Below are 25360 nucleotides of genomic sequence, written 5' to 3'. Positions count from 1 at the left end.
CTTCTCCTTCCTACAGAAAGCTGTTTATTGAGGCAGCAAATATTTCTTGAGTGTCTAACCCATGCTGGGCACCATGCTAGGTGCTGGAGGCTGTGAACAAGACAAACGAGTAGTAGTCATTCCACATGCTAATATAGGATATTAGTTAAGAGTCTTCTGGTTATAAGAAACAGCTACTCCAGCAAATGGAAGCAAAAATGGGAACTTATTGGAAAGCTATTACTGGAAAAGCTAAACATCCAAACCCTGGATAGGGCAGAACCAGGAATTCATGGACCTTCCCCTTTGGGCAATGATGTCATTATGGTGACTCAGCCCCAACAAGTCCCAACTGCTGTGTCTTTCAGGTCAAGTTTCTGAAGAGAGAAACTCATTGGCTCAGCTTGGGTGCAGTGTCTATCCCTGGTCCAATTAGCCATGGCCAGAATGGCCAGCTCATGTGGCTTGAACCTGCCCTGACATATTTGAGTCTTCCCAGAAACTGAAAGATTTTGTGAGTAGAGCAGACACTCATTAGCTTCTATATTTTGTAGCCGTAACATTTCAATAGGTTCAGGGTTATATTCAAAATATTTAACAACTGCTATGACCCAGGCAGTGACTAGTCCAACCAATGCTGGTTGTAGGCTGGAAATAAGGTCCAGAAGGGTCCTTGCTGGGTCAGGCATTAACCCTGTAGTTACTAGGTCATGGGGAGGTATGGGGCATACTATGCAAGGGGCCAGAGTGGCCCTGGAGAGGTGGGGCTTTGGGGAATTTTCCTAGAAGGTCAGGTGCCCTGGAAGTAGATTCCGAGATGCAGATTTACAAGGAAATGTTCCCAGGGAAGGCCATTAAGAAAGTGGATGAAGCAAGACAGGGGAGGAGAGGAAGCCAAGCAAGGGTGCTATATTGGGGTTCTCCAGAGAAACAGAACCAATGGAATACACAGGTACAGCTGACCCTTGAACAACATGGGTTTGAATTGCATGGGTCCACTTATATGCAGATTTTTTTTGGATAAATATATATAGTACTACACAATCAGGGGTTGGGTGAATCCACAGATGCAGAAACACAGGGCTGTCTATGGGACTTGAGAATCTTCAGATTTTGGTATATGCGAGGGCTCCTGGATACTGAGGGAGGAATGAATATATATACACATATATGATTCCATATATATAGATATGGAATTGGCTAACATGATTATGGAAACTGAGAAGTCCCACCATCTGCTGCCTGCAAGCTGGAGACCCAGAAAAGACAGTTGCAGTCAATCTGAAGACCTGAGATTCAGGAGAATGGGTGATATAACTTCTAGTCAAAATCTGGAGGCCTGGAAGCAAAGACCACTGATGGTGTAAGGCCCAGTCCTTGACAGGAGAAGACTGATGTCTTAGCTCCAGCAATCAGACAGAGATAGAATTCTCCCTTCCTCTGTCTCTTTGTTCGCCCTTCCTTCTATTCAGGTCCTCAGCAGAGTGTGTGAGGTGCACTCACATTGGGGAGGGCCATCTGCTTTGCTCAGTCTACCTACTCAAGTCCTAATCTCATCTGGACACACCCAGGATAAGGTTCAACCAAATATCTGGGCACCCTGTGTCTCAGTCAAGTTGACGCTTAAAATTAACCATCACAGACGCCCTCAGGGATGCCTCATCCCAGATGCCACAGCCTGGGAATGTGGACTCTTTCTGGAATAGACTCATGTCTAGCAGAGAACCTTGCACAGTTTAGGCTTTCACTAATAAACAAATGAGGTTCTGGATTGAAGCTATGCTGCAGATTTCTCCCAACCAAAGGCAAGGGAGCCAGCCGCTTGTTATCTCAGCACTTCTTGGTCACTGTTTCATGGCCACGTTGGGCAGGGATCTCCTCCCCAAGCACGTCTGGCTCTCTGTGCCCTGGCTGAGCAGCTGCTGCAGAGTAACAGGTGCTGGAGGTGAAACCACCCAGAGAGTCAGGTGGAGGATGGAGCCCTGACATTGTCTGTACCAGTGGGATCAGGGCAGTGGCTGCTTACCAACTTGTTCAGAAGTATTTCAACATTTTGACAACCAGTACAGCCAATCAAGTGTGTGCCATGTGGATGTCAGCCCTAAAAACAATGCAGGGTATGGCAACCGGAGAGTGAGACAGTGAATAGCAATCCAGTCTCTTCAACTGGCTCGATGTCAGTAGGCCACATTCATCTAAGGCATTAGTTCCCTTAACTCTAAAATAAAAGGGTTGGGGTAGATGATTTTACTTCCAATCTTCTATAGACAATTTCTCCCCGAATAACATTAAGAACTGTCTTCACTGTGTCTAGACTCTGCCTAGATTTTGAGATTCAAAGATAAATAATATATGCAGTGGACGCTTGGATCTTTCCCTTTGTTTCTAGACTCTAACCTCACCTTCCTATTTGCTGCTCTCTGTTTGGGGGACATCCCACATGTGTGGTCTTAGTGGAAAGTCTCGGCAGCTTCCTAAAAGGAAGGTCCTCCCTGATTAGCCCAACACAGACAGAGGGCTTGGACCCCTGGATCAGCTGGCTGCTTTCTCCTAGAGTTTGGAATTTGGAGTGAATGACACCTGGAGGAGGGGATGGTTTGGAGGTCACTCCTTGCAGGCAGCAGGGACTTGCTGACTACACTCTTCTAAAGTGTGGCCTCTGCTGGGGTTCCCGATGCATGGTCTCCTGGACCCCCTTAGGCTGCACCTTTTCAAGCCTAGCTGTACACACTTAGTTTCCATTCTGTATCATTGCTCAAGAGTTGTTGGCCTGTCTCTTCCCATTTCTAGACAGTAGATGCCTTGAAGCCTGGGACTGTGGACTCTTCCACTGGAGTCACTCATGTCCAGCAGAGACCTTTGCACAATTTATGCTGTCACTAAGAAACAAATGAATAAAAAGTAACAAATCATGGTACAGACAAAAAGAAACTGGAAAATTAGCCATGGAATTTTTTAGAAAACTCTATTCTGAGATTAATACACAAGTACCTGAACAAACAACTGTGTTTCTGCAAAGATTTTTTTTTTCAAATACTGACGAAAAGACTCATCTATGTGCCTGTTTCTTTGTCCAGCTCTTTATCCAATAATAGTTTGTTTACCTGTGTGTGCAATGACCTTGCTTCTAGGCCTAAGGTTGAGCTTCCCAGGACTATTGTTTTAGGCAATGTTTATGTGCAATTTTTTCTTTTGTTCCTTGTGGGTAAAACAACTTAGTAACCATAAAATGAGAATCTGAAGCATCTAAAAATCAACATCTTGAGTGGTCTTCCATCCATGTCCACTCTCAGCAGGACCCAACAAAAACATCCCAAACAGACTAGCAGATACAAACTATCATATACAGAATGGATAAACAACAAGGTCCTACTGTATAGCACAGGGAACTATATTCAACATCCCATGATAAACCATAATGGAAAGGAATATGAAAAAGAATGTGTGTGTGTATATATATATATACACATACATGAGTCACTTTGCTGTACAGCAGAAATTAACACAACATTGTAAATCAACTATACTTAAGTAAAATAAATTTTTTTAAAATCCCAAACAGATGAAAACCTGTTTGCTTTGAAGACACACAACAAAGAAACTGGAAGAAAAAAGAGTGAAACGTGTGCCAAGCAAGAGAGAGATTTCTCCTTATACTTTCTTTTAAATAATAAAAGATGAACTCATTATTATCCCAAAATCTCTTGAGGCAGAAATTCAGGTACCCTATTATTCTATAAAATCAAAATGACAGCATCCTTGGAGAAACAGTTGCCTGGTAACTCAGAACAGAGGGTTGTCTTTAGATTCCTCTGGAATCAAGTGTATCTATTTTGGTTTTTCTGTTGAGCTCATTTCCTTCCTTACAATCCCAGAACTGAACAATTTAGGGGGAAGAATTCCACTCATAAGAAAGTCTCTTTTCCTACAGAAGATATTTTTAAGAAGTACAGCTCTCTTCATGAAGTTGAATTGTTCTGTTTTTAGGACTGTTACATGAACATATAAGAAAAGAAAAGGAAAAATGCATTAACATGTAAGAAAAGGAAAAATGCCAACTGAGAGGAGGTTTCAGACAGAGATGTATGTTTTGTGGCTGAAAGCCAGACACCAGTTTTTTTCTTTTTTTCTTTTTTTTTGGCCGCGTTGGGTCTTCGTTGCTGCGAGCATGCTTTCTCTAGTTGCGGTGAGCGGGGGCTACACTTCGTTGTGGTGCGCGGGCTTCTCATTGCGGTAGCTTCTCTTGTTGCGGAGCACGGGCTCTAGGCACACGGGCTTCAGTAGTTGTGGCATGTGGGCTCAGTAGTTGTGGCTCGCGGGCTCTAGAACGCAGGCTCAGTAGTTGTGGCACATGGGCTTAGTTGCTCTGTGGCATGTGGGATCTTCCTGGACCAGGGCTCAAACCAGTGTCCCCTACATTGGCAGGTGGATTCTTAACCACTGCACCACCAGGGAAGTCCCCAGACACCAGCTTTCTAAGAGAATAAATTAATTCCGAATCTCACCTAAGATGAAAGTATAATTTACTCAGTTGAAAGATGCTTTGCAAACTCCTACCTCTTCGTTGGAGCAAGAAGATTTGTCCAGGTAGGCTCTTACTCACCAAGCTCAGAAGCCCTAAGTCTCCCCTCTTCTGAATTAGTGATGTGGGCCCAGATCCTTTTCCTCTCTGCACTTAGATAAAAGTGAATGAGGTAATTGCATCACTAATGATTCTTTTACTTATAAGCAAGAGAACCTGAGTGAAAGACCTTACACAAGAGGGAAACTACTGGAAGGATTGGGATAACTCACAAAAGGATAACCAAATAGCTTGGGAGTGGGCGGGAATCAAGGTGCTGGAAGTTAAGAGTCAGGAACCACAGAAAGGTCGAGAAGGAGAAACAGGCTAGCAGGAGCCCATGATGAGAAAAATGAACTTCAATATCTTTGTATTGCTCACTCAAGATTCATAATCCCTGGAGAGAATGTCACATTGGTGGAGTTTAGGTCAAAAGCCTGAGCCTGCTGTCCCAAGGCAGTGAGAGGAAGAATCTACTGGAAGGATGCTCCACAAAACCCTTCAGTTTCCAAGACGGAAGGTCAGGTACCTAGCTTTAGTCACGTCAAGACTGTCCACGATAGGGTGATGGGAAAGTCATTTCCCAAGAAGAAATTCTGGTGCTATTAAGAAGGGAGGATGAATGCTAAAAAGCCAGAAAACGTTCACCATTGTCTTAGGTTGGGTTCCCAGAAGCAGAGACCGAGGCAGAGATTCTTATACAAGTGACACCCTGAAGTCATGCTTTCAGGAGAAACTTGTAAAAAGATAAGGGAAGCAGGGGAAGAGGCTAAACAAAGATGAGGCTTCAGCTGAGGTCTAATTTCAGCCTGATCCCAGTTCTGGAGTGTGAATGCCACCACAGTGTTGTCCCCTTTGAGGCAAGGGGACAGTTTTTGTATCCTCCTATGAGTCAGTCATTGGCTGCCTGATGCCCTGAGGGGAAATAGCACTTCCCAGGCATTTCCCAATAAGGTGGCTCCCCGTGACTAAGGAAAAATCTCCAGAGACGGGTATAAGCTTGAGCCAGTATCAGCAACACTTAGAATAGCTGGGAAGAGGGGAGCTAGCACAGTAAACGGGATCAGGGCAGGGCACCAGCAGTGTCTACTACAACCATAAACGTAAAGGCAAGGTAGTTGGATTTGATTCACTAAATCCAGGGTTTCCCATCTGTAGACTGATGTAATAATCCTGGGACTGCTATTAATTCTGAAACAGATCAGATGAAAGGGATCAATTATTGTGTGACTGTCTCATTGGGGAAAATAATGTAATGAACAGAGAGACACCAACAGACAGAGTAAGAAGAGGTAAAAAATTATTTAAAAGAAACAGATAATGACAACCGAATCAAAAAATGGGCAGAAGATCTAAACAGACATTTCTCCAAAGACATACAGATGGCCCAAAAGCACATGAAAAGATGCTCAACATTACTAACTATCAGAGAAATGCAAATCAAAACTACAATGAGGGGACTTCCCAGGTGGTCGAGTGGCTGAGATTATGCACTTCCATTGCAGGGGACACGGATTCGATCCCTGATCAGGGAACTAAGATCCCACATGCCACATGGCACAGCCAAAAATAAATAAATAAATAATAAAGATCTTAACACTCTTAAAAAGAAAGTTATTAAAAAAAAAACTACAGGGCTTCCCTGGTGGCGCAGTGGTTGAGAGTCCGCCTGTCAATGCAGGGGGCACGGGTTCGTGCCCTGGTCCGGGAAGATCCCACATGCCGTGGAGCGGCTGGGCCCATGAGCCATGGCCTCTGATCCTGCGCATCCGGAGCCTGTGCTCCACAACGAGAGAGGCCACAACAGTGAGAGGCCCGCGTACCGCAAAAAAAAAACCCAAAAAACAAAAAACGAAAAGTAGAGCTACCGTATGATCCATCAATCTCACTCCTGGGTATATATCCAGAGAAAATAATTCGAAAAGACACATGCACCCCAATGTTCACTGCAGCACTATTTACAATAGCCAAGTCCTGGAAGCAACCAAAATGTCCATCGACAGAGGAATGGATAAAGAAGATGTGATACATATACACAGTGGAATATGACTTCGCCATAAAAAAGAATGAAATAATGCCACTGGCCGCATCATCATGGATAGACCTAGAGATGATCATACTAAGTGAAGAAAGTCAGACAGAGAAAGACAAATATATGATGAACTCACATGTGGAATCTGATTTTTTTTTAATGATATAATGAACTTATTTACAAAACAGAAACAGATTCATAAATTTCAAAAAAAACTTATGGTTACCAAAGGGGAAACATGGTGGGGAGGGATAAATTAGGAGCTTGGGATTAACCTACATACACTATTATATATAAGGACCTACTGGATAGCACACGGAACTCAACACTCTGTAATAACCTATATGGGAAAAGAATCTGGAAAAAAATGAATATATGTATATGTATAACTGAATCACTTTGCTGTACACCTGAAACTAACACATTGTAAATGAACACTGTAAATCAACTATACTCCAATAAAATTAAAAAATAAAGTATCAGCCTTCACCAGTGAATGATGCAGCTTGCCCCAAGATCCAGCACATGAATTATCAGAATGAAACAGAAATGTACCTCAAGCCTCTTATATGCTTTCCTACAAAAACATAACTCTCTGTCAATATAACTAGCAGTTCTTAATTATGAGATAAAATAAGGCGGAACAATATAGAACAATATTAAGAGAAATAAAAATGCCTTCAAATTAAGTACCTTTTCATCTCATCCTCTTAGGTCATTAATTACCACTTTAACTTTATCTTGGCCTCCCTACTCAACTACAAGGAGAATACTTAACTTTCTTTTGGTGGTTCAAGTGTCAAAAATGTCCTTAGCCTGGTATAGAATTTTTTTTTTTTTTTTTTTTTTTTGTGGTATGCGGGCCTCTCACTGTTGTGGCCTCTCCCGTTGTGGAGCACAGGCTCCGGATGCGCAGGCTCAGTGGCCATGGCTCAGGAGCCCAGCCGCTCCGCGGTATGTGGGATCTTCCCAGACAAGGGCACGAACCCGCGTCCCCTGCATCGGCAGGCGGACTCTCAAACACTGCACCACCAGGGAAGCCCAGCCTGGTAGAGAATTTTTTCAGAAAATCACTTCTAACTCTTCCCCTGCTGATCCATCTAATAACCCTACTTAGGTTTTATTGGAGGAGGCAAAGTGTTAAGAGTTTCATCACTTCTCTGATTAGTTCCAGAGGATAATAACAGCTCCTTTACAAAAGTAAACCATTTTTCAAAAAGAAAAAGGTAATGAAACTTACGGATATAGTCAAAGGACTGACACTAAAGGAGAAAGATTTACAGGAAGGAGATCACTGAAAAAAAAAAAGAAAAGAAACTAATAGACTTTCTAATGCACTTGAAGGAATGCATAAAAAAAAACATATATCAAAGAAGTCTTATAGACCTAATGGGGAATTTGAGAATAATTAGTGATAAATGCACAGAAAACTAAGCAAACAAAAAAAGAGGCTACTGTTAATTCCAAGAAAGAACAGAAAGTTGTACAAGAAAAGAAATATAACTATGATTAACATTTACAACGTGAATAAACAACACTGCTCATTAAATTATGATGGACAGCATCAATGAGTAAAGATATCTAGTCTCAGTGACCTAAATATAAATGTAACTAAAATCTGGCAGACACCTCTCTCTCTCTCTCTCTCTCTCTCTCTCTCTCTCTCTCTCTCTATATATATATATATAAAACATTATATATATATATTTATATATAATGTATAATTTATATTATATAATATATATTTATATAAGATATATTACATTATATATCTATATATTATATATACAAGAATATTCTATATAATATTCTTATAAGAATAAGTATTTTGAGCCTCTCTCTTGATTATACCTCGTAATAGAATGGCCAAATACATATATATATGTATATATATATACCCACATACATATACCCATTAGATACCAGTAGCCTCCACACAGTTTTGACAACAAAAATTTCTCCAGACATTGTCAGAACATTGTCAGATGTTCCCTGGCGAGCAAGATCACCCTCAGTTGAGAACTACTGTTCCAACCTTTTTATTACATTTTCTCTACTAAATGGTGAGGGTTTTATTTCTCTGACTTAAAACTGATTCAGAAAGCCATAAATTATGTCAAAATTTGATAAATAAAATATTAATGTAATTATTTAGAAACCTGAACCAATAAAAGAATAAACAAATTAAAGTATTAAATGCAGTTGCTCCTAGAGAGTAGGACAGAAGGACAAGGAAGGGTGATTTTGAACTTTTTAATATGATTTTATTTTTTTGATGTATATATATATATAGCTGACCAGGCCAGGTAGAAAGTTCCAGAGAGAGGCTTGAAATTCTTATTCTCATAAGAGATTAAAGAAGTGCTTATTCTGATCTTTTGTTTCTAACCTCATCTAAGCCATATTCTCTTATATTTCACCCAGAGGCAAGTATGGCTCTCATCTAGCTTGAATCATATATTTATTTCTTTTCCAAGATGACTCGAGGCTGCCTCGTCCCTAATGGTTCTGGGTGGAGAACTGGCTTACCTTGTTATACTTATGTAGTAGTCAGAGAAGACAGGAAAAAAACACTCTGGTAAAGATTATATGAACATTGGGACTTCCCTGGTGGTCCAGTGGTAAAGAATCCACCTTACAATGCAGGGGATGTGGGCTCGATTCCTGGTCAGGGAACTAAGATCCCACATGCCGTGGGGCAACTAAGCCCACGTGCCACAACTACTGAGCTTGCACGTCTCAGCTAGAGAGCCTGTGTGCTGCAAACTACAGAGCCCATGCACTCTGGAACCCACAGGCCACAACTACAGAGCCCACGTGCCCTGGAGCCCGCATGCCACAACTAGAGAGAAGCCCACACACTGCAACGAATGATCCCACATGCCACAACTAAGACCCGACACAGCCAAAAATAAATAAAATAAACAAATTTTTAAGAAAAGATTATATGAACATTAAAATAACATTAGAGTCCCTGGATCTGCATGGGTTGTCTCCCTCCAAAAATGAGGCGGAGGAGGGAGTGGGGGCGGTTGAGACCTTGCTTTGCTGATGTGTGTCAATGCTCCTTATTTTATTAGGCTGTCTTTCCTCAATCTCCATCCATCCGTATCTCCCTCATCTTGTAATCTCCAGCACTACCTCTAACTCATCTTTGCTCCCCCAACCATAGCAATTGAAACAAAGTCTTAGGACTGAATTTCTTAATTTGCTTGATTGACTAGTTGTGATTGTGCTCCAACTGTTTTGGAAATGCATTCATCTGACATATGAACAAATAATAGAAGACAGTTTTCAACCCTCCAAAACATAAAGAGATGGAAATGTGTATTTATACATTTTTTTTTGATTTGCATTTCCCAGATTACTAATAAGCATCATTTCATGTGCTTGTTGGCTGTTTGTACATCTTCTTTGGAGGAATGTCTACCCAAGTCCCTTGCCCATTTCAGAATTGGATGGTCTTCTTATTGTTGAATTGTAAGAATTCTTTATATATTCTGGATACTAACCCCTTATCACAAAATATTTTCTCCCGGGACTTCCCTGGTGGTGCAGTGGTTAAGAATCCGCCTGCCAATGCAGGAGACGTGGGTTCAAGCCCTGGTCCCGGAAGATCTCACATGCTGTGGAGCAACTAAGCCCATGCACCACAACTACTGAAGCCCATGTGCCTAGAGCTCGTGCTCTGCAACAAGAGAAGTCTTTCAATGAGAAGCCCCCGCTCACCGCAACTAGAGAAAGCTCATGTGCATCAACAAAGACCCAATGCAGCCATAAATAAATAAATAAATAAATAAATAAATAAATAAATAATTTCCCCCATTCTCTAGGTTGTCTTTTCATTTTCTTGATAACGTCCTTTGATGCACAGTGTTTTTACTTTCGATGAATCCAATTTATCTATTTTGTTGTTGTTGCTCATGCTTTTGATGTCATATTTAAGAATCCACTACCAGGGACTTCCCTGGTGGCGCAGTGGTTAATTAAGAATCTGCCTGCCAATGCAGGGCACACAGGTTCGATCCCTGATCCAGGAAGATTCCACATGCTGTGGAACAACTAAGTCCATGAGCCACAACTACTGAGCCCACGTGCCACAACTACTGAAGCCCTCAAGCTCTAGGGCCTATGTGCCGCAACTACTGAAGCCTGTGTGCCTAGAGCCCATGCTCCACAACAAGAGAAGCCACCACAATGAGAAGTCTGCACACTGCAATGAAGAGTAGCCCCCACTCGCCGCAAATAGAGAAAGCCCACGCGCAGCAACGAAGACCCAATGCAGCCAAAAAAAAAAAAAAAAAAAGAATCCATTGCCTATGTTTTCTTTTAAGGGTGTTGAAGTTTAGCTCTTATATTTAGATTGTGGATTCATTTTGAGATAATTTTGCATATGGTGTGAGGTAGGGACCCAGAGTCATTCTTTTGCATGTGGATATCCAGTTGTCCCAGCACCCTTTGTTTTATTTTTTATTTTTTGTTTTGTTTTGTTTTGGCCATGCTTCATCTTGCAGGATCTTAGTTCCCCGATTAGGGATTGAACCTAGGCCCCAGCAGTGAAAGCACTGAGACCTAACCACTGGGCCTCCAGGGAACTCCCCCCAGCACCCTTTGTTGAAGAGACTATTCTTTCCTCCACTGAATGGTCTTTATACCTTTGTCAAAAATCAGTTGGCCATAAATATGTAGATTTACTTCTGGACTCTCTTTTCCGTTGGCCTATTGTCTATCCTTATACCAATACCACACTACTTTGGTTCCTGTAGCTTTGTAGTTTGTTTTGAAATCAGGAAGTTTGAATCCTTCAACTTTGTTTTTCTTTTTCAAGATGATTCTGGCTCTTCAGGGCAAGTATTTCCTTTTAGCTCTAAAGTCAATTTCTGCTTATAGCCAGGTTTGTGACTGTTTCCGGACCATTATGGGTGCCTCCAGCCATGATGACATTATTTGGAATAATGCCATTTTTCCAAACAAGGCATTATTCCTCTCAACAGAAAGAGATGTATCTGGGTCTTTGTGGAACCACATTTAGTTCCTGAGAAAAAAATTAAGTCAAACAAGATTTTAGTTTTATGGCATCATACAAGTGAAAACAATACATTTATGGGCTGAAATATTTGTCTAAATAGAAGACACAGAAATCCATTTTCTATAGTTTAGACATAATTCTAGACACTATGGCAAGTCTAACATGGTGGACACAAAGTCAAGGTTTGAATGATATTCTTGCTGTGTGAGGGTTGTAAGGCAGGTCCATTTGAACAAAAACCTTGTGTGTACACTTTTCCTCTTTCGCCCCTCCCTTTCCATTGCCCATCTTGCCTTTTCTTCTTCCTAACTTCCTTCCTGGTCCTATTCTCACACCTCCTTCTCTGAAGATCTTTCTACGCTCCCTCTCATTTCCTTGCCCTGCCTTCTCTTCCTTGCCCTTTAAAACTCCCACCCCCTGACTGAATCCCAACTCAACTTTAGGAAAACAAGTTAGTCAAACTGATCCTCAGAAAGTGGTGTCAACGGCTAACTCACTAACACTCAGCCTTCAGTGTTCATCTGTTAGCCCAAGGAGAAGCCAGCAGGTAGAATAATTGCAGATTGTCTAGGAAAGCCATTTGAGTCCCTCTGGATCTTTCATAAAATCACTCCAGTGAGCCTATGATGCATATATTTTGAGACAACCTAGTACTCTGTCTCAGTTTTCTGTTTTTCTTTAGAGCGGAACCTGGACCATTACATGTGGCGGGGAGTGTTGTAGAGGGAGATCTAGGGCTGGTTCCTTCTGGTCCCACCTTAGTCAAGTCCTGAGCCCTTCCTTTTACTCCATCAGTGGATCCCTCTGGACATCCAAGTTTTCACTTTCTGCTCTGGGCTATTGTGCCATGTGTTGTTCACACAGGGTCATTCTTCTTGAATGACCAGCGTGTTTTGTGTTGCCTGCTGCCTGTGACTGGCCTTCACTGACTCCCATAAGAAGGACTCTGACCTTGATGTAGATTCCCCTTACTCGTGGCTTCCCAGCGGTAAGGAGGGCTGCCTGCAGTTGGAGGTTCTATTCTTGGAACTTCCTCTCCCCAAAGCACTGTGGTTCATAGCCAGCTGCCTGGGCTGGTATTAGACCACCTCTCCTTTTCATTCCACAGGGACAGGACCCCTCACACAACTTCTTGGATTCCATTTTGTTTGTTTGTTTTGTTTTGTTTTTTTAGTTCATGTATATTTCTAATAGGTATATTGGATCCTGTGTCCCAGTCAGCATAACTCTCCCCAGTTTTGAAACAGTTCAGATAATTATCTGACCTCACCTTCTAAACATCACTTAACTCTAACACGAGAGAAACGTCTTCAGTTTGTCAGGAGCAGAACTTGACTGGAGAAGAGAAAAACAAAGCCCATAATTATAATAAATATGCAAGAGCACAGCAGCAGCATTTAGGATCTTTAAAATTATATTCAGGTCCTTTTATGTCTCACTTATTTCACTTAGCATAATGTCCTCAAAGTTCATCTGCAGCAGGTATCAGAACTTCCTTCCTTTTTAAGGCTGAATAATATTCTGGGGTATGTACATACCACGTTTTGTTTATCCATTCATCTGTTGACGGATATTGGGTTGTTTCCACCTTTTGGCTATTGTGAACAATGCTGCTATGAACTTTGGTGTGCAAGTATTTGTTCAAGTCCTAAGTTTTGATTATTTGGGGTATATACCATAGAAATAGATCATATGCTTTATCATACCTTCCTATGCTATTCCATTTAGCTGCCTATTCTTTCATCAGAAAGATACCTTTCTTTTTTATCCTGCATGGTTGTTTTTTTTTTTTTTTTTGCTTTGTTTTTTAACATCTTTATTGGAGCATAATTGCTTTACAATGGTGTGTTAGTTTCTGCTTTATAACAAAGTGAATCAGTTATACATACACATATGTTCCCATATCTTTTCCCTCTTGCATCACCCTCCCTCCTACCCTCCCTATCCCACCCCTCTAGGTGGTCACAAAGCACCGAGCTGATCTCCCTGTGCTATGCGGCTGCTTCCCACTAGCTATCTATTTTACGTTTGGTTATCCTGCATGTTTTAATAATTTTTTTTTTGTATCCAAAATGTGTTTATTGGGATGGTTTCCCATTCATCTTGATTCAGGGTGATTTTAGTGCTGCTTCTGTCTGAAGGAGCAACCTTCTGTAAGCCTTGCTTTTCCTCCTGTAGGCTGGCAGAGGACAGTAGAGCAGCAAACACACAAAGCTACTGTTTGTGCATGGCTAAAGACAGTGGTGATTTTATAGCATCCCGGGCATTTCACATCCACGAAATAAGAACTGGGGCTCTGCACCCGGCACTTCTTCTTGTGTTTCATCTTCTCTTCTGGAGAGGGATGAAGGAAATCCTTTGCAAGAAGCAAGTTCTCATGGGAATGTCGTCACTGCCGGACAGGCTGTATGTTTTAATATCTGATAGGACTGGTCTCTGAACTCCACCCTCCCTCCATTTCCTTTGCTTTTTCTGAATTACATTGAGTATTTTCTCTTATTAATTTATTGGGAAGAACTTTAGAAACTGATACATTACCATGCTAACAAAAGAGACACCTTTGTTTACAGCCATTCTTTTTTTATTTTTTGGCCATACTGCGCAGCTTGCGGAATCTTAGTTCCCCGACCAGGGATTCAACCTGGGCCTATGGCAGTGAAAGTGCCAAGTCCTAACCACTGGACTGCCAGGGAATTCCCTGTTTACAACCATTCTTTATATATTCCTTACTGTATTCTGATGTAGTTCATATGCGCTCCAAACATCCATGGTGATTTATACTGGAAGTGGTGTGCATGCAATTTGTGATTTTGTCGAAATATTATTGCAATAGCTTTAGAAAAGCAGTTGACACACATGCAAGTGTTAATTTGAGTCAACTGATACCAAGGGATAATGCTTGATTTATGGTAAGAGGTTTCATCGAAATATTTCTCCTAGTTGTCACTTAGCAAAGGTAATTGCTTACTAAGCTAGTCTCTTTGCATAAATTTCAATTTTCCAGCATTTGATTAAACTTGACAATTGGGATTCTCCATGGAAACAGCGGAGCAAGATGCTACACCTTCCAAAAAACATAAAAATAGTGCTCTCTCATTTGTTGCCTGGCAGCAATACTCCTTGTTTTTACTCACAGGAGAATTTATTTTTGCTGATTGGCGTAACGTTGGCAGGGAAAGGACAAAATAGTTCTCTCAGCAATCAAAAATTGATAGGGCAGTTTAACCTTTTCCTTTTTTTTAAAGACCCAGGTGAGGTCTTCATAACTTTAAATAGCATAAAAAGCATATACTATACAGAAGCATAAAGCATATAAAATATAAAGGCAGAGTGAGTATGATCAGAGAGGAGCCTTCAGTAAGAGTCTTTGAGGACAAAGGTTCTTTGATTAAGGGACACACTAGATGAAGCAGTTGCGGTTCTCAAGCCGTGTGGGTTCAAACTGCATTTATAAGGCTTAACAATAGGTCTTAGTCTAAATTTCATTTTGTCTCCCATCCTGGTTGGTCCCTGTGGTAGATAATATTTTTGTTCATGACTCTTTCTTCCCTCCCCATCCTCGCCATTGCTTACTACAGACGGAGCACACTTCTCTAACTCACTCACTTTGGGTTTGGTCTAGAGAATGTGGGTGAATGTAACAAACGTCATGTCTGACCAGAGGCTCTACATGAATTTGTGAAATTTGGCTTGACCTCCTGCACATGTGTTATGAGGAGAGAATGCCCTGCATAGCCATTGCCCCTTCAGCCTGGGTCCTGGAATGAGAAACACGTGGAGCAGACCCAAATCTAAGGTCAGGGGAAGCCTGGCCACCCACATGCTGTGTGCAGACCAGCAAGAGAAAAATAAACATTTGTAGTTATAAATCACTGACATTTGGGAGCTGATTACTATGTAATATTATTACAGCAAAAACCTGACTAATATGGTCATCAAAAAAAAAAAAGTGGTTCTGAAGAACCTAGGGGCAGAACAGGAATAAAGATGCAGATGTAGAGAATGGACTTGAGGACACGGGGTGGGGGAAGGGTAAGCTGGGATGAAGTGAGAGAGTGGCATGGACATATATACACTACCAAATGTAAAGTAGATAGCTAGTGGGAAGCAGCAGCATGGCACAGGGAGATCAGCTTGGTGCTCTGTGACCACCTATAGGGGTGGGATAGGGAGGGTGGGAGGGAGGAGATATGGGGATATATGTATATGAATAGCTGATTCACTTTGTTATACAGCAGAAACTAACACACCATTGTAAAGCAAATATACTCCAATAAAGATGTTAAAAAAAAAGATTGTTCCTATTGGTGCCTACTGTGAGCAATCATACAGACTTTAGAATGTGCACGCTGGGTTCTGATTAGCTGTTCCCCATCTTTCCAGTCATCAGTCAGATGGAGCAGTCTGATTAAATGACTGGCTTGGCCTGACGACGCTGAGGGTGTTCTTCTTTTTTTAATTAATTAATTTATTTTATTTTTATTTTTGTCTGCATTGCATCTTCATTGCTGCTCGCGGGCTTTCTCTAGTTGCAGCAAACGGGGGCTACTCTTCATTGCAGTGCGCGGGCTTCTCACTGTGGTGGCTTCTCTTGTTGTGGAGCACGGGCTCTAGGCGCACGGGCTTCAGTAGTTGTGGCACGTGGGCTCAGTAGTTGTGGCTTGCAGGCTCTAGAGCACAGGCTCAGTAGTTGTGGCACACGGGCTTAGTTGCTCTGCGGCATGTGGGATCTTCCTGGACCGGGGCTTGAACCCGTGTATCCTGCATTGGCAGGCGGATTCTTAACCACTGCACCACCAGGGAAGTCCGCTGAGGGTGTTCTTGAAGGTGAGATTTATTTATTCATTTCTAAAGTCTGTATTTATAAACTAGGGACAGATATTCTAGGAATTCTATTGGTGGAAAAATCAGTTTACAAAACAACTTGTATGTTCTCATTTAGGAAAATTTGAAACATGCACTGGCAGCTCCAGAATTTCTATATAGAATTTCTATATAGGTGGGCTGGATAGCAATCTGATTGGAAGAGAGTTGGGGGTGAGCATAAAGTTTTGACATTTCATTTTTATACCACTTTAATATAATTGAAAAAACTCCCAATGGGCCATATCAAAGAATTACTTGGAGGGAAGCTGATGAAGATGGTGTGGGAACTTTAAGGCCCCATACTCCCAGATACTCCTTGGCCCTGACAGTGCCTATATTAAGTGTATCTATAAATACACAGAGAGAGGGCTGGAAGCATAGACACCAAAATGAATGGGAGTTATAAATGGAAAGTGGAATTTGGGGAAATGTTTACCCTCTTCTTTGTATCTTTCTGTATTGTTTGAATGTTTTGCACTAAACATATATTATTTCCCCCAAAACCAATGAAGTTGTTTTGCACAAAGAAAAGAAAAAGAATCCTACTGACCTCTACTTTTTCCCACATCTTATTTTTTTTATTAATTGATTTATTAATTGATTTTGGCTGCGTTGGGTCTTCGCTGCTATATGCGGGCTTTCTCTAGTTGCGGTGAGCCAGGCCTACTCTTCTTCATTGTGGTGCGTGGGTTTCTCATCGCGGTGGCTTCTCTTGTTGCAGAGCATGGGCTCTAGGTGCGTGGGCTTCAGTAGTTGTGGCTCCTGGGCTCTAGAGCACAGGCTCAGTAGTTGTGGCACACGGGCTTAGTTGCTCCACCGCGTGTGGGATCTTCCTAGACCAGGGCTCGAACCCGTGTCCCCTGCATTGGCAGGCGGATTCTTAACCACTGCGCCACCGGGGAAGTCCCCACACACCTTATTTTAATCATCTAACTGGTGCCCCTAAATTCCCAAATTTCAGTTCTTCCACAACGTCTTACCCACTTTTTAGCTTCAGTCAGTCTCTGAAAACAACCAAGTGTAAAAGAAACAACATGGGTATAAAAAAGAGCCCTGGGGACTTCCCTGGTGGTCCAGTGGTTAAGACTCCATGCTTTCACTGATGGGCCCGGGTTCAAGCCCTGGTTAGGGAACTAAGATCACACAAGCCTTGAGAGACAGCCAGAAAAAAAAAAAAAAAGAGCCCTGCTCTGTCGGGTAAGATTCCAGTTCCAGCCCTTCCCTTCTCTGTAGGACCTCAGCCTCCAATATGCAAAGGGAAGGATTGGGATAAGTAGGGGTTAGAAACTCAAATGCCTAGAGGAGCCAGGGAGGGACAAATGACAGGAACAAATGGGGCTGTGCTGGACTGGAAGAGCCCACCCACCCTCAAGGAAGCATCGCTGCAGGTCCGAGGTTGCCAGGCTTTCCTATGTATCCAGGCACTGGAAGTCGGGTTTTTATATGGAATCTCCTGATTTTTGAATATTAGCAGATGCACTTTAAAACGTTTTGTGAATTCCTTGCAGGCCAAATTAACCTCACCTATGAATCCCTCTGGCACATGGTGAGCTGACCCTGGCTCAGATGCTCTTTAAGGCAGGGGTCCTCAACCCCCGGGCCGCGGACCGGTACCTGTTAGGAACCCGGCCACACAGCAGGAGGTGAGAGGCGGGGGAGCGAGCAAAGCTTCATCTGCCGCTCCCCGCTGCTCCCCATCGGTCTTACTGCCTGAACCATCGCTCGTATCACCGTCGGAACCATCCCCCACACACACCCGGGACTGTGGAAAAACTGTCTTCCACGAAACCTGTCTCTGGTGCCAAAAAACTGGGGACTGCTGCTTTAAGGCCCACTGTTTCACGCTCCCGTAATCCACTCAGGCGCCACCTAGTGACGGCGACTGTCACAGTTCCCAAGAAGGCAGTGCAGGAAAAGGACTTTCATTTTTTTGGCCTCGCTTGGTGTAGCATGCGGGATCCCAGTTCCCCCACCCCGAACCCCAACCAGGAATCACACCCACGCCCCCTGCAGCGGAAGTGCGGAACCTTAACCACTGGATCACCAGGGAATTCAAATAGATCGATTAGGAGGTAATTTATTTGTATGCCCCCAAAATTAATTTTCTAAATGACTTCCTAAATGGCCTCTCAGGTGTAATTAGAATATAACCAGATAGATCAAAATCATACACGATTTACTCACAGCTAATTGGGAACATAGGATTATGCAAGTGAATAACATTTATTATTTATTACATTCCAGGCGCTGTTCTGCTTTAAAGTATTATTTCATCTAATCCTCACCATAATCCTATGAATTAAGTACTGTTACTACCCTGATTTTATCAGATGGAGAAACTGATGCCCAGAAAGATCCTGTAACTTGTAACAAAGTCACACAACCGATACCCCTTCCTTTCCAGCTCCGACCCCGGACACAGCAGCCGTCGCGAAACGTTGATGCCCAAGAGGAACCGGATTGCCATTTATGAACTCCTTTTTAAGGAGGGAGTGATGGTAGCCAAGAAGGACAACCACATGCCTAAGCACCCCGAGCTGGCAGACAAGAATGTGCCCAATCTTCACGTCATGCAGGCCATGCAGTCTCTCAAATCATGAGGGTACATGAAGGAACAGTTTGCCTGGAGACATTTCTACTGGTACCTAACCAACGAGGGTATCCATTATCTTCAGAATTACCTCCACCTGCCCCCTGAGATCGTGCCTGCTAACCTGCGCCACAGTCGTCCTGAGACTGGCAGGCCACGGCCCAAAGGTCTGGAGGGAGAGCGACCTGCAAGACTCACAAGAGGGGAAGGCGACAGAGTCACCTACAGATGAAGCGCTGTGCCCTCTGGTGCCGACAAGAAAGCCGAGGCCGGGGCTGGGTCAGCAACTAAATTCCAGTTTAGAGGCAGATTTGGTCGTGGGCGTACGTGGTCAGCCACCTCAGTAAAGTCTGGAAGAGATTGTTTTGTGTTGAATTAACGTGTAGTCAGAAAAGATTAAAAAAAAAAAAAGTCACACAGCCACTTAGTAGTGGAGCTGGGATTGGAACCCAGGCAGCCTTAGTCAAGAGGGTATGCTCTCCTAGATAGAAGCTAGATTAAGGCATCATGGTTGTAATAGTCACTTCAGTTGCAAATGACAAAAAGTAAAGCAAAAACAAGGCAGGGTTAGGGTTTCTGGATGTAGAAATACCTGGAGTCCAAACAGCGGCATCTCTCCCCTCTGTCCCCCACTAGGTTCTGCCTTCTTCTGGTTTGTCTAATCTCAAGAAGGCACAGGACAAACATGGTACCTTCTGGCACCACAAAGCAATAGGAAAAGAGCAGTTGTTTAGTGAAAGGTCCTGAAAAAAAAGGCTCACGTTTTAGAGAAAAAAAAACTGGATCCCTACCTAACACCACGCACAAAAGTGAGCTCCAGACAGATTAAAGACCTACATGGGAAGATAAACATATAAATTTAAAATGAGAAAATGTGAGAGACTGTCTATGTTGAGAAGGACTACAGTGAAACTCAAAAGCACACGCCATGGGCTTCCCTGGTGGCGCAGTGGTTGAGAGTCCGCCTGCCGATGCAGGGGACACAGGTTCGTGCCCCGGTCCAGGAAGATCCCGCATGCCGCGAAGCGGCTGGGCCCGTGAGCCATGGCCGCTGAACCTGCGTGTCCAGAGCCTGTGCTCCACAACGGGAGAGGCCACAACAGTGAGAGGCCTGCGTACCGCAAAAAAAAAAAAAAAAGCACATGCCATAGGAAAAAATTGATAAAACTGATGACCTATTTGTGTTCAATGAAGAACACTACGGAAAAAGTTAACAAATAACAAAGAGAAGAGAAGACAGTTGTAATGTCTAAAACTGATAGTTGACTAGTATCTAGGATGTAAAAGAGACTCTTGCAAATCAACAAGAAGGAACCCCATGGGAAAATGAGCAATTAATAGGAGACAAAGCAAAAAGGCCTAGGCTGGGATGCTCAAACTCACTAGTAACTAGAGAAATACAAAAGGAAACAGCATTGAGAGTTCACTTTACACTTTTTAGACCAGCAAAAATTAGAAAGATGGATAATGCCACGTGTTGGCTGGGATTAGGGGCATAGGGTCCTGCAGGCCCTGCGGGCAGGAGTGGTGCAGATGTTTTGAAGAGCAATCGGGCATTTCTTAGTGACATAAGAATATACACACCCTGGGCCACAGAATATATCCCTGGTTATATGTCCCAAAGGATTTTTCATCTTGGCCCATATGGAAACCAGGATGAGAGCGTTTATCATAGTATAGTTTGTGTTGACAGACAATTGGACACAATCTAAGTATTCACACTGTGGGAGTGGAAACAAAAAACACAGCGGAGCCCCACACAGCTGCCCCCGGAGCGGAAAGAAAGAGAGACTCAGGGCAGGCGAGGCAAGGTGCAGTCAGGCTACACTTGCTCTCAGCAAGTGCCTGCAGCACCCTCTGGAAGAAAAGATGGGTGGGGAGGGGAGAACCGGGGCAGCCACTGCCTGGGGTTGCCAGACTCAGCAAAACGAGATGAACTTGTTTTCACCCCGAGAATGTACTCAGAGTTATGGATTTTCAAGGCTTTTATTTTTTATAAAAAGCACCAAGGAGCTTTTTCCCCCTGCATGTACAAACCCCTGCAGAGAGAGCAATGATGTGTTTTATCTGCACAGAGGCTCCCAGTTGGACAAACTCCCCAAGGCAGCGGTGAATTCCCAGGATGCAACGCCCCTGGAGCAAGGTCCTGGCTCCATAAACCAAGACATAAGTGTCTGATGACTGTCTGTGATGATCTCGCTCTTTAGTGACATTGGGTTCTACCCTCCTTGTGTTTCTGGATATTTTGATGAAAAGCATGAACTTGCCTGAGTTTGAATGGGCCCCACCCCTTACTAGCTGTGACCTCTCTGTGCCTGAGACTTCAAGTCTCTAAGACAGAGATCAAAACACAACCTACATCATAGGTTTTTGGTAAAGAGTCATGAGTTGGTTCTGTAAAGTATTTAAACTGCCTGGCACAGGGTAACGGGTATAAAAAAAATACTGGCCATTATTATCAAGGCCACTTGGGATTTCTGATTCTTGGTCCAGATTAACCCAGATCTGTTTTATATCCACCAACACCACCTACCTCTGGTAATAATCTAGTTCTATGTTGCGCACATGCACAATCCAGTCCAGCCACCCTCCTTGGATAGGAGGGAAAACTGTGTGCGTCCAGCTCCTGGGGATTTAACAAAACCAGAACCTGTTGCCTTTTTCAAATATCCCACAGGGCAACATATAATAAATACTAGTATTAATATTATTCCTTTTTTTACAAATGGGGAAACTGATGAACCAAAGAATGATATAAATAATGAAACTCAAAGCATTCTCTGACATAAATTGTACCAATGTTTTCTTAGGTCAGTCTCCCAAGGCAATAGAAATAAAAACAAAAATAAACAAATGGGACCTAATCAAACTTACAAGCTTTTGCACAGCAAAGGAAACCATAAACAAAACGAAAAGACAACCTATAGAATGGGAGAAAACATCTGCAAACAATGCAACTGACAAGGGCTTAATTTCCAAAATATACAAATAGCTCATACAACTCAACACCAAAATCAAACAACCCAATCAAAAAAATGAGCAGAACGGTGCTGGCCAGAGGCCTCTGGCTGGCCATCTGTCCTCACAGCACTGGCTATTGTGGACAGAAATGTGGGAGAGCTTTCCCTGGCTCTCTGCGTTTGATTCTTCCTGGACTTGGAGCCCTTGGGTGTTCTGTACAGTAAGTTGTGCTGTGGGCTGCCTGGCGCTCTGGACTGTGGTGTGAGGCCAGAGAGAATGGGGTTCAAGAGCCACCTGGTTTTTCTTCTGTGATGCCGACCTCGCCTTACTCCCTGGCCGTCATCTCTTGGGGCTCCCACATGCTGGGGGTTCAGGGAAGGTCCCCAAGGGGTGCAGAGCTCCATGGAGACGCCCGGTGGGGGCAGAGGCTACGCCTCATCAAAGGGCAGCAAGTGAAGTTTGCCTTTTACTGAAATGCTGTTGTGAATAAAGAGATTGATCCCTGACAAAAAAAAAAAAAAAAAAAAAAAAAAATGGGCAGAAGACCTAAACAGACATTTCTCCAAAGAAGACATATAGGCAGTGTCATGTGTCAATAGACACATGAAAAGATGCTCCATGTCACTAATTATTAGAGAAATGCAAATCAAAACTACAATGAGGTATCATCTCACACCAGTCAGAATGGCCATCATTAAAAAGTCTACAGGGACTTCCCCGCTGGCGCAGTGGTTAAGAATCCGCCTGGGGCTTCCCTGGTGGTGCAGTGGTTGAGAGTCCGCCTGCTGATGCAGGGGACACAGGTTCGTGACCCGGTCCGGGAAGATCCCACATGCCGCGGAGGCCGCTGAGCCTGCGCGTCCGGAGCCTGTGCTCCACAACGGGAGAGGCCACAACAGTGAGAGGCCCGCCTACCGCAAAAAAAAAAAAAAAGAAGAAGAAGAAGAAACCACCTGCCAATGCAGGGTACATGGGTTTGAGCCTTGGTCCGGGAAGATCCCACATGCTGTGGAGCAACTAAGCCCATGCACCACAACTACTGAGCCTGTGCTCTAGAGCCTGCAAGCCACAGCTACTGAGCCCACGTGCCACAACTACTGAAGCCTGCACGCCTAGAGCCTGTGCCCCGCAACCGTAATGAGAAGCACGCGCACCACAACAAAGCCTGCTGAAGCTGAAGCCCGCTTGCTGCAACTAGAGAAAGCCCGCATGCAGCAACAAAGACCCAACGCAGCCAAAAATAAATAAATAAATAAATCTATTTTTTTTTAAAGTCTACAAATAATAAATGCTGGAGAGGATGTGGAGAGAAGGGAACCCTCCTACACTGTTGGTGGGAATGTAAGTTGGTGCAGCCACTATGGAGAACAGTATGGAGGTTCCTCAGAAAACTAGAGTTACCATATGACACAGCAATCCCAGGATATATATAATCTTGGGCATTTATCCAGACAAAACTATAATTCAAAAAGATACATGCACCCCTATGTTCATAGCAGCACTATTTGCAATAGCCAACACATGGAAACAACCTAAATGTCCATTGACAGATGAATGGATAAAGAAGATGTGGTACATATATACAATGGAATACTACTCAGCCATAAAAAAGAACAAAGTAATGCCATTTGCAGCAACATGGATGCAAGTAGAGATTATCATAATAAGTTAAGTAAGTCAGAAAGAGAAAGACAAGTGCCATATGATATCACTTATAGGTGGAATCTAAAATATGACACTAATGAACCTATCTACGAAGCAGAAACAGACTTACAGACATAAAGAACAGACTTGTGGTTGCCAAGAGGGAGGGGGTGTCGGGGAGGGAAGGACTGGGAGTTTGGGATTAGCAGATGCAAACTATTATACATAGAATGGATAAACAAGGTCCTACTGCATAGCACAGGGAACTATATTCAATGTCCTGGGATAAACCATATGGAAAAGAATATGAAAACATACACACACACACACACACACACACACACACACACACACACACACATATGGCCATGAATGTCTCCTGAGCCACTAGCTTCATATATATATATATAACTGAGTCACTGTGCTGTGCAGCAGAAATTAACACAACATTGTAAAAAATAAACAGTAATGAAACTCACACCACTCATTCCCAGGAGGTGAGATTTAAACCCAGATATTTTGATGCTACAGACACACCCTTACCATCCTTCTAGAGCTGGAGCTCTCCTGCCTGCATTTCTGTCCCTCCCAGGGCTCTGCTCTCTAAGGCAGCACAGGAGGTGAACATGTCCTCAGGCCTTTGCCTTTTAATTGGCAACACCTGGAGCTACAAAGCCCTTCAAAGCCCAAACAGGCTGAGGCTACACTGATGAAATTAGTAGGCAGTGGTATTAGGATTTTAGGATTGAGCATCCAGCCTGGCAACGTAGTCTTCCTCCTAAAGCAGTCACTGCAATAACCCCTGCCCAGTTAAGACCACTGAATAATGATAATAATAACAAACATTACAGAGTACTTAATTAGGTGCCAACCCCATACTGAGTGCTTCACGTGTATTATCTCATTTAATCAGCTAAACAATTAGTTGGGTACTATTATTATCCCCTCCCACTTTTCAGATAAGGAAACTGGGGCTTAGAAAACTGAAGTTAAGGTTGTCTGTAGCCAGGAAGCAGTGTGCTGAGACATGCATCAGTGAAGTCTGATCACTTGTTCTTGTAGCATTTTATTTCCAGAATGTCTCCTGAGCCACTGGCTTCCCCAATATCTGCACCCACCATCACCAGGACTACCAAAAAAGGAAATCAAATGATGGGCTTAATAAGACATCGAAAACATTATTTTACGTTTCCAAAGCTGTACTTGTTCCAATGGGTGCTGAGTGGGAAGGAAAAAATAGTGTTAACCTCTTCATTAGTGAGTCCTCCCCACCAGCCTGATTCAGCCCCCTAAACAATAGATACAATTACACTGAACAACTGTGTGTTTATTTCCATGTCTAGACACAGAGGTTGCATTTGAAAACAAAAGAGAAGAGAAAAAGGAAAGCACCCTGCTGTTTTTTTAATTCTTTTTGTCAAACTTTTTCTCTGCCTGGATGCCCTTCTTGTGATCAGGAGAATATCAAGACTTTTAAAAACAAACAAACCCTTTTGTAGAGGAATTGGTATTAATTTAGGAGTAAAACAACAATTATTTAAACAGCCTCTAGTCTGAGTAGAAACAAGTCATTTTAAACCTTAGAGGATTCACCATCTGCCAATGCAGGGGTCACGGGTTCAATCCCTGGTCCGGGAAGATCCCACATGCCACGGAGCAACTAAGCACGTGCGCTACAACTACTGAGCCTGCACACCA

General features: G+C 43.0%; 1 protein-coding gene, 1 long non-coding RNA gene and 1 pseudogene across 3 annotated transcripts in view; 1 reads left to right on the top strand and 2 right to left on the bottom strand.

The window, feature by feature from the left end:
* The window catches only part of LOC117196528 (40S ribosomal protein S27-like), a 433126-nt gene extending 418941 nt beyond the window's left edge, over window positions 1-14185 (bottom strand). Inside the window, exon 1 of the mRNA XM_033405477.2 lies at window positions 13526-14185. Coding sequence (XP_033261368.1) covers window positions 13721-13927 — 207 coding nt within the window. The 5' untranslated portion in view covers window positions 13928-14185 and the 3' untranslated portion in view covers window positions 13526-13720. The remainder of the gene's footprint in view (window positions 1-13525) is intronic.
* Window positions 1-25360, bottom strand: part of LOC117196529 (uncharacterized) — a 71472-nt gene that overhangs the window by 27988 nt on the left and 18124 nt on the right. The gene's annotated exons all lie outside the window — the stretch shown is intronic.
* Window positions 18857-19468, top strand: LOC101277859 (40S ribosomal protein S10-like; annotated as a pseudogene).

This window comes from Orcinus orca, chromosome 10 (genome assembly GCF_937001465.1).
Source record: "Orcinus orca chromosome 10, mOrcOrc1.1, whole genome shotgun sequence".
Taxonomy (NCBI): Eukaryota; Metazoa; Chordata; class Mammalia; order Artiodactyla; family Delphinidae; genus Orcinus; species Orcinus orca.
The sequence above is the reverse complement of the archived record's forward strand: the minus strand, read 5'-3'. Positions and strand labels throughout refer to the sequence as shown.